We start from the raw sequence: 15,097 nt of genomic DNA, 5'->3' as shown, positions 1-15,097 counted from the left end.
AAGAAATATTGCCTATGATACTGCATATTGTACAGTGTCATTACCGCAAAGTAGACACACCATGCATTTGCTATGTATGGTGTAATTGGGTCTTAAAAGATGAAGAGTTTCAAGAATCATCTTAATCTTTTTAAGTGCAGTGACAAAAAGAATCACCCGAGCTGAATCTAAAAGGCCGTGTGTGTGTGTCTGTGTGTGTGTGTGTTGTGTGTCCGTGACCACGGCGCTGCCTCATGCCAGGCTGTAGTTTGGTTCAAGTTGCTGTGAGATGACTGGGGGAGGTTGGGGAGGTTTGGGGGGGCGGCGGTGGGCACGTTGCAGCAGAGAGAAGAAGAAGCTGGGCCCAGATGACTGGCATTAAACAATGACCTCTGCATAATGAAAGATGGCGACAACATTTCCCCCCGCTCATTACAAGGTTCCACACTGTGACAAAAATTTGCATATTCATATATTCCCCCCCCCACCCCTCTCTCTCGACTACCACCACCACCAACCCCCCCTTCCCTCTTTTTCGCCGCAAATTATTTTTTTTCCCTGTGAGCAGGACATCTGCCTCCCTGACATCGCTCTGGAAGAGGGGAAATAAATAAATATGTGTGCAGGGAGGCACATGATCCGTCCAGATGCCACAGAAATATGGCACGATGTTGACATCACCGCGCGCACCCAGGACCGTGTGTGTGTGTTTTCCGCGGCTTAAGCACCAGGAAATCACGTTCGGGGTCAACGGAGAAGAATACAGCTTGGGCGGAAAGAAGCGACAGAGGTCCGGAATGTATATCTGCTTTGCATATTGTTGTTCTGCCACAACGCTGGTATTGCAGGTTACGCACAGTCTGGGCCGACTATGATTCATGTCACGCGGGAGAGGATCAATAGGGAGGAGAGCTTTCTTCAAAAAGCACCCAAAACAAAAAACCTTAAGTACACTTATTTACATTCGAAAACACAAAATATGAAAAGAAGCTTTGACGTTTTATGAAGTGTGTTCCACAACACGCGCTGGAATAAAAAGGCAGCAGCGTTGAGATTTCAATATTAAAGATTTTATTTGTCTTGTGAAAAGGCTCCAGGTAGACACATCAAAAAAGCATCAGAAGCTCCTCCACCCTCCACGAGACATAATTACATTTCAACATCAAACAGAAAAAAGGTGCCATATAAGTGAAGTTGGGCAAAATAGGAAACACAGACATGTATGCAAAGACGGTAAGTGTACAAACTTCTTCATCAAAAGAAATGCTCGTGGTTCCTTTATGGAAAAAATAAATAACAGCCAGGAAAAGGGTTGAAACGAATGAAAGCAGCAAAAGTGGGGATTTGAATCCATTTTATTTAGTTGGGCAACTTTAATTCAAATGAATCAGGCTGAGCTGCTCCCGCCAACCGCGCCCGAAGAGTCGCCGATCTCCACGCGCAGCATAACGATCACCGCAGCACTTCTCAATACAAACTGTTTTATGTGAACACCTCAAGCTGAGGGCTATATAAATATAGAATTAGACAAAAGTGTTATTTTTTTCTTTTTATGTTTTATTTTTCCCCCCCCCTCTCTTCTTTTTTCTCACTCTCCAGCAACATCCCCAGGTCGGGCTGGCTCTAAGCAGATGCAGGCGCTGCAGTTCCCTTATGATAGTTCTGCAAAAAAAAAAGAAAGAAGGTTTTCTTTCAACTTAAATCAGCAAATTGTGGAGTGCAGACCTTGGGGTATGTTCCTCTCCCCCAGAAAAACTTGCTCGCAGGGATCAATTTGAAATTTAAATCGCAGTGAAACGGTGTTTGTCGTTAACAATCAAATATTTGAACCGATGAAAAGTTGAAACCTTTTGCCCTCTTAGGCATCGTTTTGATGAGGATGAATACAACTAAAAAGGTGTTGGACAACTTCGCAAAAGCCACTCATCACTATTTGTAGATTTTATAAATCAAAAAAATGTCGAAACAAATAAAAGACGTGGACGATATACATCATGTTGCATCTAGATAATTAAAGAAAGAAAGCAGAGTAAGCGAAAAACAAACCGGAGTTGGTTTAAATGGTGCAGCCGAGGAAGGTAGGGGAAATGGAGGGAGAGAAGAGGCTCCTGTCATCTCTGAAAGACAGCGTCTCTGCTTAATGTTCATTAGGGGCCTGATTGAATTGGGGGGTGTAGCACTGTCACTGTTAATGGAATGATCTCTAATTGGGGCGCATTAGCTCTATAGGATCTGGCTAGTGTCGAAGGCAGACAGAGGGGAAGGTTGCAGCAAGACATCCTGGCCCTGCTAAAAATACACCAAAATAAACCAAATGTCATCATCTAATAAACATTTGCGTACACTGAAATTAAACATTAATGCATCGCGGGTAGAATTACGACAATGTGTGCTTATTCCCCCATCCTGCATCGTAGATGGACTACAAATGTCAAGTAACTTCTTTTACCTTTACGCCCATTTTTTATGAGGACAAGGCCGATGGCTCTATCAGACCCTCAGAAACTTAAGTGTTGGATGCGTGAGGGGAGAATGTGTTACGTGTGTGTGTGTGTGTGTGTGTGTGTGTGTGTGTGTGTGTGTGTGTGTCCATGTGCACTGTGTGCGCCACACCCCCGGGGGCTGCGGCCGCCATGGTTTAGACGTGGAGGTGAGGAGCAACTTCAAGGCCAAAGTAAGGTGTGCTCATGATAACGACGAGCACAAATGACCGCTATCACCGTCCAACAAGGCCCAGGACTTGATCCGTAATGGCTGCCCATAAAGGAGAATCATCATCAATGAAAATGACAGGTTATTAAGATCCAATTTTAATGTGGGGGGGGCTTTAGTATGATAGGTTAGCTATCTATAAAACCTTTACAGCCTGGCCCTGGACGCCATCAGCCCCGGTCCCCTGTCTCGCCGCGCCGTGTGCCAGAGACACATGCTAATAAGCTCACAACCTTTAATTAAGCAATATGTGTAAGTTGGTGGTCATTACTGCCTGATTTGTGAGCCACTTCATTACACTGAGCACTGGCTAGCAGACACATATTCAATACAAATCAAGCTGGCCGGAATATTATCCTGCTTAATGTGAGGCCAATATTGATATTTTATCACTCGTTCCTCTGATTAGTGACTTTTAGAATCTTCGTTTCTCACTGTCTTGCGGCTGCACTCGACACCGGGGCCTTAATTAGAAGTGTAACTGAACATTGTTTATTAAATTACACAGAGCCTTTAAGACAAGAATTTGGTGTGTCGTATTCGGTTTGCTGTTGTTCTGATGAGTGGGTGAACAAAAAGGGGATTGACTTCTTTATTGCCTTTCGGTTTTTGACCCCATGTCCGATGTCTCGAACGTACCAAGTCATTTGTACAGGTGTAACAGGCCAAATTAACCCCCGCCCAAATTAAACCCGGGTATACTTTGGCCCGGGCCAGAGTATACCCCGGGGGATAAACTGGCCTAGGCCAAACTATACCCCGGGGTGTAAAACAGCCTAGGCCATACTATACCCCTCCAGGCCAGAGTATACCCCACGGGATACACTGTCCAAGGCAAAACAATACATGGTGGATATGTGGTTCATTTAGCTCTAAGGTCAGGTAGGCATAGTAGTTGTATTGTGCTATCAAAGAATTTGAATCTTCAAAATCTAGGCTTGATATTCTCTTATATTTTAATGATAATTTACACTGCATTAATTGGAATTCAGCTGTATACCCGGGGTATAATCTAGCCTAGGCCCCTTTAACCCCGGGTATAGTCCGGCCGGGGGGTATAATATGGCCTGTTACACGGGGAGAGAATGTCCATTGAATCCATTCCCATAGCTGACACAAGCCAGATATTAGTGGGTGCACGTGGTTTTTACTTTACCAGTGGAAAAGCGGCTTAAGGCATTTGTTTTCAGTCGTTAATCAGTAAAGGTGTCATAAAGTAACACATCAAGAGAATATTCAAGTGTTAAATAAACTAAACTGCCACTTTACAGGAGACCGCAGCGTCTTTAAGTCAAACAGACGGTTGATAAGCGAACTTACATCAGTTCAGGCTCCAACTTTCTATGTCTTTGCTCTGATGTCATTGGTTGAGGTCGTGCAGTGCAAAGCTCGAGCCACACCCGCTTCCTCCTACTGGCTCGACACGATGGGACCCTGAGGGAACCAAACACAAGATAAGAAGATGTAGATCTGCTAAGCAAACAGAAGTTAGGGGGGGGGGGTTGAGATAGGGGAAGTGAGGGGAAGTTCACAAATAAAGTGATTGGGCCAATAACGTTGACACTCACGGCAAAACAGTTTCTTCCGTTGGCGTAGCTGCTGTGGGACGCTCCTGCCTCCCTGGTCTGCCCTCTGATTGGTGGAGCCCTGACCTGGACAGGAAGCCATCCTGGGATCCCCGTGCACCCCCTCGGTGTCACCTATCACCTTCAGAAGAAACCTGCATGTTAGCGACGCTCAACCAAGCATGAATAGAAGCTTAACAATAAAAAAACTGCTGATACTGTTGTTAAAACCAACTTTTGAGATTGGCAGCAGAAAACCTATTTTCCTCAAGGCTCACGAGTGGTGTTGTCAAGCAATAGTCTCTACCTCCGTCCTGGTGTTTAGAGTCAACTTGGAGGAGAAGCAGAAATGGAGACTCCATGAAACTCTACAACTGGTCCCAGAGGGGAAACCGGCTCTTACGACTCTGAATGGACCTACTTCTGTGCACTGACCGGCGGTTTATGACTTAAATCTCGCTGGTATACAACGAAATGAGCACTGGTTATTCAACATCCCATTGTCGGTAGAGTTTGCCTTTCTCTGCTTTTTTCCCGGTGCATCATGTTTGACGTCACGAACGCACCAAAAACTGAGGAGCTCTCTAACCTCACTTTGCCCAAGTAGCATAGTCACCCTGGTGTCACGTGTGCATCACTGACGATAAACCATGGCAGACAAAATATTAGGGAGAGTATTAGTGGGTTTTTTGACCAATAAAAAGGGGGAAAAATCTGGCCACAAACAAAACGTGTCAACTGCAATTAAAACAAATTTAATTAAAATACATTACTTCCCAGTGAAAGTCCCGGGCGGTCCGGGCTCTTTCTGGGTGGAGATTGCATGTTCTCCACGTGGTTGTGTGTCATGAGAGCCTCTTAACTGACCATAGGTGTTTGTATGAGAGCGAATGGTTGTTTGTCTCTGCCCCATGATGGCGTGCACCCCCCCTCTTGCACCTATGTCAGCTGGAATTGGCTCCAGTGCCCCCTGTGACCCTCAAAAGCATGAGCGATGGAGGGATAAAACATGCAACAAAAATAGTAACCGAATGAGAGTTTTCGTCAAAATGACTTCTGACAGGCATCAAGTCAAAAAGCTGCAAATTACACTAGATAGAGCAACAATTCAGCAAACTTAAAAAAATGTGCCACAGAGTGTTTCTTGGTCTGAAACTAGTATAAACAGGCCAGATAATGACATGCGGTATTTCGGAGAAGTCCTCCTCCTGAGCAGATATGGCTGCCAGGGAGGCATTAATCTGCTCATGCAACATACAGTGCGTAGCCAAGGACATTCCCCTCTCTCTCTCTCTCTCTCTCTCTCTCTCTCTCTCTCTCTCTCTCTCTCTCTCTCGCTCTCTCTCTCTCTCTCTCTCTCTGCTTCTGTGTGTGTCTCATAGCCACACACACCACATGCAGTGAAGACAGCGCGCACACACACACACACGCACACGCATGGAGCAGACAGAGCAAACTCACTTCCTGTATAAATCATATTCATATTTCTGAGGGCTGCCGATGACCTCACGGCAAATGAAGCGTGGGTCCTCAGCTCCGCAGCGGCAATCAAACGTGCGGCGGAGTAATTACAAAAGAGGGGTAGGAGGGAGAATTGATGTGGTTTGTCAATTAATGTTGCTGCAAGGTGTTCCTTCGAAAGGTTAACTTCTTCATATTCTCTGCGCGCTGAATTAGGTCAATATTGGTCCGTCGAAGAGTCGCCGCCGCCGCCGTCTTGTGCGTTGGCGCGGACGGCGGGCTGAGTCACGGGGAGCCGAGACAAAGAGTCCTTGTTAAACGGGAGATTTGAGAGCATATCATGATGATGAGGTGTCCCCCATGTCAAGGAGCGAGTCTCCGCGCCGCCTCACAACTTTCCATTTCCCCCGCTGCCAATTTCTCCCCATCATCATTCCATTTTACAGTTTGACGTTAAACAAATCCACAAACTACAAGAGGAATATCCACTCGTAATTACACAAACCATGCATAATACAACACCACAGCCATTTTCCTGCTGATATTTAAATAAGCAAATGAAGTGCTAGCTGAGAAGTCGCTCTGTGAACAAACTGCATACCTTTTGTTTCTACGAACGGTTAAGCACATCCACCCCCAAAAAAAAGGAAAAGCGGCGAAAAAGCAGCTCAGCCGAAATTGCAGCGAAAAGTGTTTTTATTTATAGAAGTCGCTGGAGATGCTCATCATCAGCGTTTTTTCCGAGCCATAAATAATTTGTGGAGAGAGGTAATATTCAAGCTGGCAGAGTCTTAGTTGTGCATCTTTAATGGAAGTTTTACAGAAGCCGAGCCAGTTCTTGCATATGCTGCTGCCGCCCATATGGAGGGAAGGAGACAAAAGGAGCACAGTTGGCTTGTCCTATCTTTTCATAAAGTCCATCTACACTTAAATGCTAGCCCCGGAGAAAAAACGACACAGGGGGACATAAACCCACTGTGGTTTTAGGAGGCAAGATAATGACTTTGCCTGCATTAATTTCTTCATCAGCCATCTTGTTTCTTCAGACGGAGTGGTTACGAGGCCCTCTCTGAAGGTCCTAGGTTATATAGATGCATTCCCCCCCCGCATAATCTCGGCCTTAACAGTTGTTGTCAGCAGTGCAGTTTGTGAGTCGGCAGCTGGGGAACATCTGTTTATAGGTAATGAGTGTTTTCCAAAAGCTACACCTCGCTTTACCTGTAATGTCTTTTATTGGAGCACGCTGATGGGAACTGCAGCTTTTTTACATTTTTCTTTTTTTTTTGTATGGTTGTGATTCAGCCAGAAGATTCCTTCAATGTGGTCAATATTACAGATGCTCGCCTCGGGGCGCCAGACTGAACGAGAGCATATGATGGGTCATTAATATTAACTTTCTTTAAACAGAATTCAATATGCAAGTCAATAAAGGCTTCATTATTGTTATATTTTTTTTTACTGCAGACCCACATCTTAAAATTCACTCCTTCCAATTCCAAATATGTACCCTTTGCGCAACACAGAAAAAAAAAAAACTTTCAGTCAACATAGCTAGTCAATACTGGCTGAATAAACAGCAGAAATATTAGGTTTCTCATGACTCTTGCTCAGCCTCTCACACTCCGGCAAATCAAACAGGACACACCTCGCCGTTCTGCTCCTTCCAAACATTGTCTAACAGTGTCTACAGCTCAGGGCACTTCTTCCAGGACTTGCTTTTTAAAAGGTGTTCGTTTAGACAAATTTCGGGTGTAAATTTGTGGGTATTATGCAAAGCTGCCGGACCCCGGGGCTGTGGTCATGTTAGTCTAAGGGAGGAGCGAGTCCTCGGGGGCATGGGCGTCCAGGACACCGCCTGAGAAAACAGGGCTCTTTTAAGGAAATAAGTCATCCGTCAATATTTCCTCAGTAAATGGAACCAGACTTCTAAGAGTAGCAGGATTAGCCTTTTAACTAACTGGGGATGGAGAATTAGGTTACATTTATTACACAGTCAAATTAAGTTAAATATATTTTGTCACAGTCATCCTGCAGCTTTGAGAACCAGCGTCACTGATGATCAAGATTTCAAGATGGAATAACAAAGAACGCACTCTAGACTTCTTATAATAACAAAAAAATACGTATCATGTATAATGTATAATGTATGGTACATAGCTCAAATGTTAACATGTTATTTGTGAACAGACAGTATCTCAGCATATGTGGATAAAAGAAAAACAAACTATATTGTTTTTTATCGCCCAGACGTATTTACATATATCATACTTTGTCCTGTAACACAGCAATGAAATCACATCACCATAAAACTTGCTATTATGTGTAAAAGTGACATGCCTTTACGGGGAAAAAAATTGCTTTAGAATGTCATAACAACTGAGGGGAACAGAGATGAACTTCTTCTTTAGTGTGATCACCGCGTCCTATAGCAGAGCACTCGACAGCATTTTTTTTTTTTTTTTGCAGCTATTTAATTTTTGTATAAGTGGCCTGCCTGGATGTTATTTCTCTCTGAGGAGCTGTCACCTTACATCTGAAGGCAGTTTGTACACAGCACGCCGTCGCAGTGTGTGTGTATCGCTGCCAGAATTATATAAAGCGCTAATAAAATCAGCTCAAGTGTTCTTCCGAGTGCTGGGGATGCCCTTTGGTGATCCCTGGATCTTGCTCTATACATAAAACCAGTCTACATATTCAGGGGAGGATTAGTTTTGAATATGTAAAGTGGGGGTCTGCGCTGTGAGGCGAAGGGGGATTGGCGTATAGTGCTCTCTCGGCGGCGGCGCAGAGCACGGGTGTTATCGCTCCCCACTACCAGCGAGTGAAAGAGGACGCCATCGGCATCTTCTGCTACTGGAGGCCCCTGCCTGTTATGTTGCGAGGGACAGACAGCAGCACCCAGGGGACACAGTGGGTGTGAGAAAAGAGAGCAACAGAGAGCAATAGAAAGAGGGAGCATGTGTGTGTGTGTGTGTGTGTGTGTGAGTGTGTGTGTGTGTGTGAGTGTGTGTTTTCCAAGGACAGTAACACCTATCTTTCACTTAAGGTGGCCTCTATGAAACTCCCTTCACAGCTTCAAGAATAGTGTGTGAGGGTAGAAATGATTTCTCACGGCAGAAATAGGAGGATTTTATGTTTCTCTAGTAAACTGAGGGTGTGTGTGTTTCGAGGTTATTAAGTGTAGTATATATAAACAAAATTTTCAGAATTTACATGTGTATGTGTGTGTAAGTGCGCTTGTTTTTTTCTTTCTGTAGGAGGTGAAGAGCTGTGTGTGTGCTTGTGTCAATGTGTGCATGCTCTGTTTGGCTACATTAAACTTTCCCCAGATGTCTTATCTGCTATGCACAGGTCTGGAGGCTACGCACACACACACACACACACACACACACACACACACACACGCGCACATGCACACACACACACACACACACACACAAACACACACACACGGTGACACAGTGACAGTAATAAATGTGCCACGCTATACGTTCACTCACACGGGCTCACCATCGCTCAAATGGTGATGGAGAACCATTAGAACACTACAGTGCCTCAGAGCTAATTGTTTGTTACTCCTCTGACATTCAGACTTCAAAATATTAATTTTCTCGGGATGATCCAGGTCGCTCTTGGGGGACTGACAAAATGATCGAAGAAAGGAAAGCAGCTTTTTTTTTTCCAGTTTTGAATTCCATTCCTCCTAAGTCACAACACAGTGTTGGTGGATTATGTGCAGGGGTTTATATAACGTATCACAACTTTAGACTGGTTACTAGCAGCTGGGGAGGAACTTTTAGTAGTTACATACGCATGAAGTCTTGTTTTGTTGTATTGTTGAAAGAAATAATAATTTCAAATATGATTTTGACCCCTCCCAAAATCTTTGTTTAGTTATCCACTCTCACAAACTGAAACAATTACATTTTACTGATGAGGCTGAAGTAAATTCTGTCCTCAAATTCAGATGTTCACACTTTATTTGATACTGTTCAATTCAGACTTCTCAGACACCCGAAATTTCATGGGTGATTTCTAGAAAACAAAATTATAAAATAAAAATATTAAGAGGATATATTTCCTTTTAAAAATATGTTGATATCATACCTCAATGATAGCTCCGTTAGATTGTCGGAGGAAGTGTCTGTGTCTTTGTTTCTGCCCACTCAGGTACAGGGTGTGGACGACCACATGTGTGCTGGTCTCGCCCTCTGGATGGGGGGCGCCCTCCCTCAGAGCGTCATTGCTAGATGCTGCAGATTCAGGGAGGGGGTCTTCTGCTGTCCAGACATAGTCATTAACTGCCACCTAAAAATACACATTTTTCCTTTTTAAATCAATCATCAAAACACACAGATATTCACAGATATAGGTTTTCAAGATGGTATTTGATCTTAAAGGGAGAAAAAGGTACCTGTCAAACCAAAAAACTACTTTTTTAGTTTACAGCAACTGAGGGAGTGAGGATATAAAATGGGTTTGTGTGGAGAAAACACAGTTACTTTATTCGATTGAGACCATGTATCCAAAATCCAAAAGTTAGCCTTGCTGTTCATTTTAATTACATCTAACCGCAGCCACCAGACCAGCGCCACTGGTGTGCAGTACATCAGCACGCTAATTCCTACTAGTGCATGAGTCCTATGGGGCCTGATCTGTGGCAGATAAAGAGACTTGTTGTTTTTTGTAATCATGCATACGTGTGTGTAATCCTGGTGGCAGGCTTGTTTGTGAGTCTTTGTATGTGTGTGTGTGTGTGTGTGCGCGCGTTGGGGCCGCACACACCTGTAATGTGCTGCCCTTCTCCATTAGGATGAGACACAGGTAGCAAGCGGACCGTATAACGTGTTATATAGGTCATGTAACTCGAAGTCATCCATGTGTGAAGATCATGGAAGCTCTCTCCCTCTCCCATAGTGTCAGCTGGTAAAGGCTCCAACGTCTATTTGTCCACATGCATCACGGAGATAGAGCAGCGAAATCCACGTACTGAGTAAATATAATTATAAAACTGGTTCGTCCTAAATTAATCCCAAATTCATATTCCAGACTGTCGGGCGAAATGTAGGTCCACATGTCTTGTTTTAGGACGTGTTAATTAGTCGCTAGACCTCATCTACACAGCAAAATGCACATCTATAATCTCTTCCATTTGAACTTTAATTTTAAATTTTACACACACACACACACACACACACACACACACACACACACACACACACACACACACACACACACTCTGCCCACATGGGAACATCCTCCATTGCTCTACTGATGTGCACACACAAGCGATATCATGGAAACAGTGTGTGTGTGTGTTTTCATGTGTGTGTGTGTATGTGAGACCTTTAAGATAGGCCCTACTGCAAACTCTATTACAAACTCTCACACTACACACACACACACACAGTTCGAGTCACAAAGAGGAGTTTTTAAAGTAGTTTGTAAAACTCAAGGTGACCCCCTAATTGGCTGAGTAATTATGATTCGTCTAAAAATACAGGAAAAGGAAAAACGGCCGACTCATTCAGCGGGCCGTGAGTGGCAGGGTCAGGCTGAAGGAGAGGTTTAATTTAGTGGCGTATGGATGTCACCCTGCGCTTATAAACACTTAGCCAAACACAACTCTAGGCACTTCGCTGTGAAAACAGTGGGAGCCATTATCACACTTGTAATTAGAGGCATTGCATGAACTGCAAACGAGACAGCCCCCATGAGTAGGAGAGGCCTCATTGTCAAAATGTCAAAAAGTCACGAGTGCATCGAGGAGAAGGGAGACTAGCTATGAACATCTGAAGAGGGTGTGTGTGTGTGTGTGTGTGTGTGTGACTGTGTGTGACTGTGACTGTGTGTGTGTTCATTTGTGTAAGAGAGTGGGGGGGGGGGGGGTGCATCTCTTCAATGCTAATTCAGCCGCTCATTAGTGGAATCGCCTCAACTGCGCCTTGCCTCTAGCTTGGCCTTGGTCCACACTGGGGGAAAGTGATTACCTGAATTCCGTCAGTAATCAGCACCTTGGCAAGTCGGCAATCAGTCTGTTTGGATAAGGTGTGTATTTTAATTTGCTCAAGTGGGAGTGGACAGAAAATCTAGGATCTCTTCCTGTATTGTGGTTCTCGGCTCGCTTATGACATGGTCAAGAAAAACGCAAATATTTTGAAGTCGGGAAAAAGTGAGAAAACACAGTTTCATGCTCTCCTGGCCACAGGAAGTGTGCTCATACAGCTGCTTTCAGACCTGCACTGAAGTTATTGGTTATTAGTTATTAAGTCAGTCAATGTCCAAGTCGGTTGCTGCAGACATTCTCCAAAGTTTCTCCTGGCAGAAGCCTGAAAAAAACTCTGGATAAATCTGAACCGAACCCACATGAGAATACAGCAGGAGATTATCCGGAGGGTTGACCTGCGAGAGAGTTGATGACATTTCTAATGTTACGGATACAAAGCAGTCAAAAAGAAAAGAATACAAATATGTCAGTATGAAAAAGAAGAAGTCAACTTGGAAGCACATGAGATTTGAGAGCTTTTGGTGCTAAGGGCCGGCTGCGCTTTCAATCTGTTGTATACAAATAAACACGTGATCGCCAGAGCTGAATTCAAACATTATGTCCTTCTTCCTTCACGCCAACCCGTGGCCTGAATGCTCCACAGATTTGTGTGTTGTTGTAAACACGTGTGAGCGGAGAATCTCCTGCTGAATCTTCTTAAGCCCAGACTCCATTGTGCGGACATTCTCCGGAGTTCAAGTCTGAAAACAGCTTATGACCCGACACCCAACCGTACAGTGGTGATAGAAACATCATGGACTCAGCCCGTGTACACCTGTCCCCTTTGTGATGTGTATGTATTTTGGCTTGCATAAAAATAGATTTTTTTTCCCGTGTTAACCATGCCAGCGTCCTACGCTAATTAGCATGTGAAATCTGGTTGACAACGCCAGACAAAAGCCTGAAAAGGTGTTTGTGCGTTCGGTTTTGGGTGACGCCATTTCGTGTAACGCACCATGGCTCTCAGGACGCATCACCGCTGAGACACAAAAAGCAAAGAGCATTAGAGGGCCCGTCTGCTCTGCACTACTCTGTTCTGGTCTGTTGTGTTGGGTTATGGTAGTCGCCTGGCTTCTAGTCTTAGCCTGAGTGCTCTCTCCACTCCACCATTGTTCCATGTGATAGCACTAAGTGACTGATTTAGGTCCAATGCCTGCACGGAGCAGACAGGCCAGCTGTGGGTTAAGCAGATAGCATTCAAGTGAGCTAACCCAATTCAAACCCAATCAAGCTGGGATTTATTGTCGGGGTCTGTATTTAGAAATCTGATAGAGTCTGCATCAGTCCCTTGACTTTCATCAGGAGAGACAGGCCTTATTTCTTTTAGCGGATGACTATAAATGGCAAACCATGTTTTCCAGCAGGGACATAAATTTCAGGATTTGTAGACATTACTGCAAATGCACATGGCAAATGGGAGGGAGGGCCGGGGACACAGGAAGTGGGGATGGCACAGCTGCAGACATGGCTCCATGGTTCACAAATAGAGTCTGTCTGTCTCTCTGGGAGAAGATTTGATTTCACACCTGCAGAATCACACCATACCACACATGAATGCAGAAGAAAAGCGATCGGTTCTTAAATACAGGAGCCTGTGGAAAGGTTTTGTCTTTTAAAATCCGCCACGACTAGTAATAAAATTAGACTGACCTGTCAATCATTTGGATTCAAGTCTGTGCAATAGGGGATGGACCAATCAGACTTTTCCAGAGAGGGCTTTTGCTAACAACCAATACTAATTACTGATCCAACATCAGTGTAATTTATCAAATGTATGCTTCACTGTGGAAAAGACCATAGAACGGTTTGTGTTGCAATACTTCCAAACTGCTGAGTCTTGGAGTTAACTATTTGTGTATTAGCTCTAGCAAAATGTCTACCATCATCACTGGTGCTGCATGTAATGGAGAAATGTCCGCACAACAGTTGTTCCCACAAATCTTTTCTTTAGTTGACCTCTGAGATATATTGGTGTTTTTTGTGATGTGCAGACATTTCTCGTTTTTTGTCAAGTCCAGCACCTCATATTTATCAAGTTTGGATGTATGTCCTTTTCTGAATGACATAGTACAATGCACACATAGATTTAAACCTGGAACAACATGGAATTGAATTTAATATATTGCCCCCTTTTGTTAGAGATACCTGATCCAGCTTGTTCAGTCTGTATTTGAAGGATATCTGCCATCAGCGTTAAATTGCTGAATCCCTAGTGTGCAAATATATCATGTGATGAATTTTGGAATTCCTGTCGCTGAAATCCTAGTTTGAGGCTAAAGAAAAAAAGGCCTCACTGCCTCTGATAGAAGGATAAATGCAGTAGGATATTCTTTTGTGTTATATTTAAAAACTGACCCATATTCATACCTAAATTAAGATCTAAACTTCCAACTAACAGCTAAAAAGAGGGCAGACAGTATCTGGGAATTAAATAGTAATTTTCCACTGGGTGATAGACTGGTCTGGTAATAGCTTTGTCTGGAAGAGGTGCATTGCATTTTTATATTTTCGTCTCCCATGTCCTTGACTGTCACAAATATCAATGCCTGATGTTTTTGATGTTTTCCTGCATTTTGTCCCATGTCGGATATAAACACAGCGTCTAAAATTAACCTCAAACCATTGTGACCCCATCAGCCATGTCTCTGCTGACGACCAAAACAGTTTGCTCACTTCACCCTCTGACCTTGCAGCAAACGATGCCAAATGCAAAGTGAAAACTAATCGCAGGGTCTAGACAAATTAGATCTCACCCACAGCCAAATAACGTGTCCCTAAATCCAGCTTTTTAAAAACACTGCCATCAGGGGGGATGCATCACTGGTTAATACACACAAACCAACAAGGCCCCAGAGTGAGTTAACCACCGGTATTTAATATTAAGCTTTTATTACCAAACGCCTGTTATGCACACGTGTCCACATAGGTTTGTATTTGAAAGCATTTCTTTGCATTAGTTTGATATATGGTATGTTTATATGTGTTGTGTTGTGTGTGTGTTGGTGTGTGTGTGTCTGTGACTGGAGGGAAGAGAGATGGAGCCGTATCCATGGGCACTCGGGCTGAGCCGGGCTGGCGACTGTCCGGGACAGGAGCCTAAGGCGTGGGCACGTGCGGGCCTGTCAGTCCCCCTGATCCTTAAATGATTGATCCAAACTAGATAGCCATCATTACAAATTATGCACCCTCTCTTCCCCAGGTATCCTTTTCCTCTGTCTAATTTTACCTTCCATTTGCATGTTCCCACGGACTAATTAAATCTTTCTCTTCTCTCTCTCCTTGTCTCTCTACCTCGCTCTCCCTGTCTTTCTCTCCCTCTCTCTCTCTCTCTCCG

General features: G+C 44.0%; 1 protein-coding gene across 1 annotated transcript in view; it reads right to left on the bottom strand.

The window, feature by feature from the left end:
- Positions 1-4,051: 4,051 nt before the first annotated feature.
- The window catches only part of ofcc1 (orofacial cleft 1 candidate 1), an 86,404-nt gene continuing 75,358 nt past the window's right edge, over positions 4,052-15,097 (bottom strand). Inside the window, exons 21-23 of the mRNA XM_061094311.1 lie at positions 9,825-10,025; positions 4,260-4,398; positions 4,052-4,125 (exon numbers count right to left, since the gene is read on the bottom strand). Coding sequence (XP_060950294.1) covers positions 4,052-4,125; positions 4,260-4,398; positions 9,825-10,025 — 414 coding nt within the window. The remainder of the gene's footprint in view (positions 4,126-4,259; positions 4,399-9,824; positions 10,026-15,097) is intronic.

This window comes from Limanda limanda, chromosome 20 (assembly GCF_963576545.1).
Source record: "Limanda limanda chromosome 20, fLimLim1.1, whole genome shotgun sequence".
Taxonomy (NCBI): Eukaryota; Metazoa; Chordata; class Actinopteri; order Pleuronectiformes; family Pleuronectidae; genus Limanda; species Limanda limanda.
The sequence above is the reverse complement of the archived record's forward strand: the minus strand, read 5'-3'. Positions and strand labels throughout refer to the sequence as shown.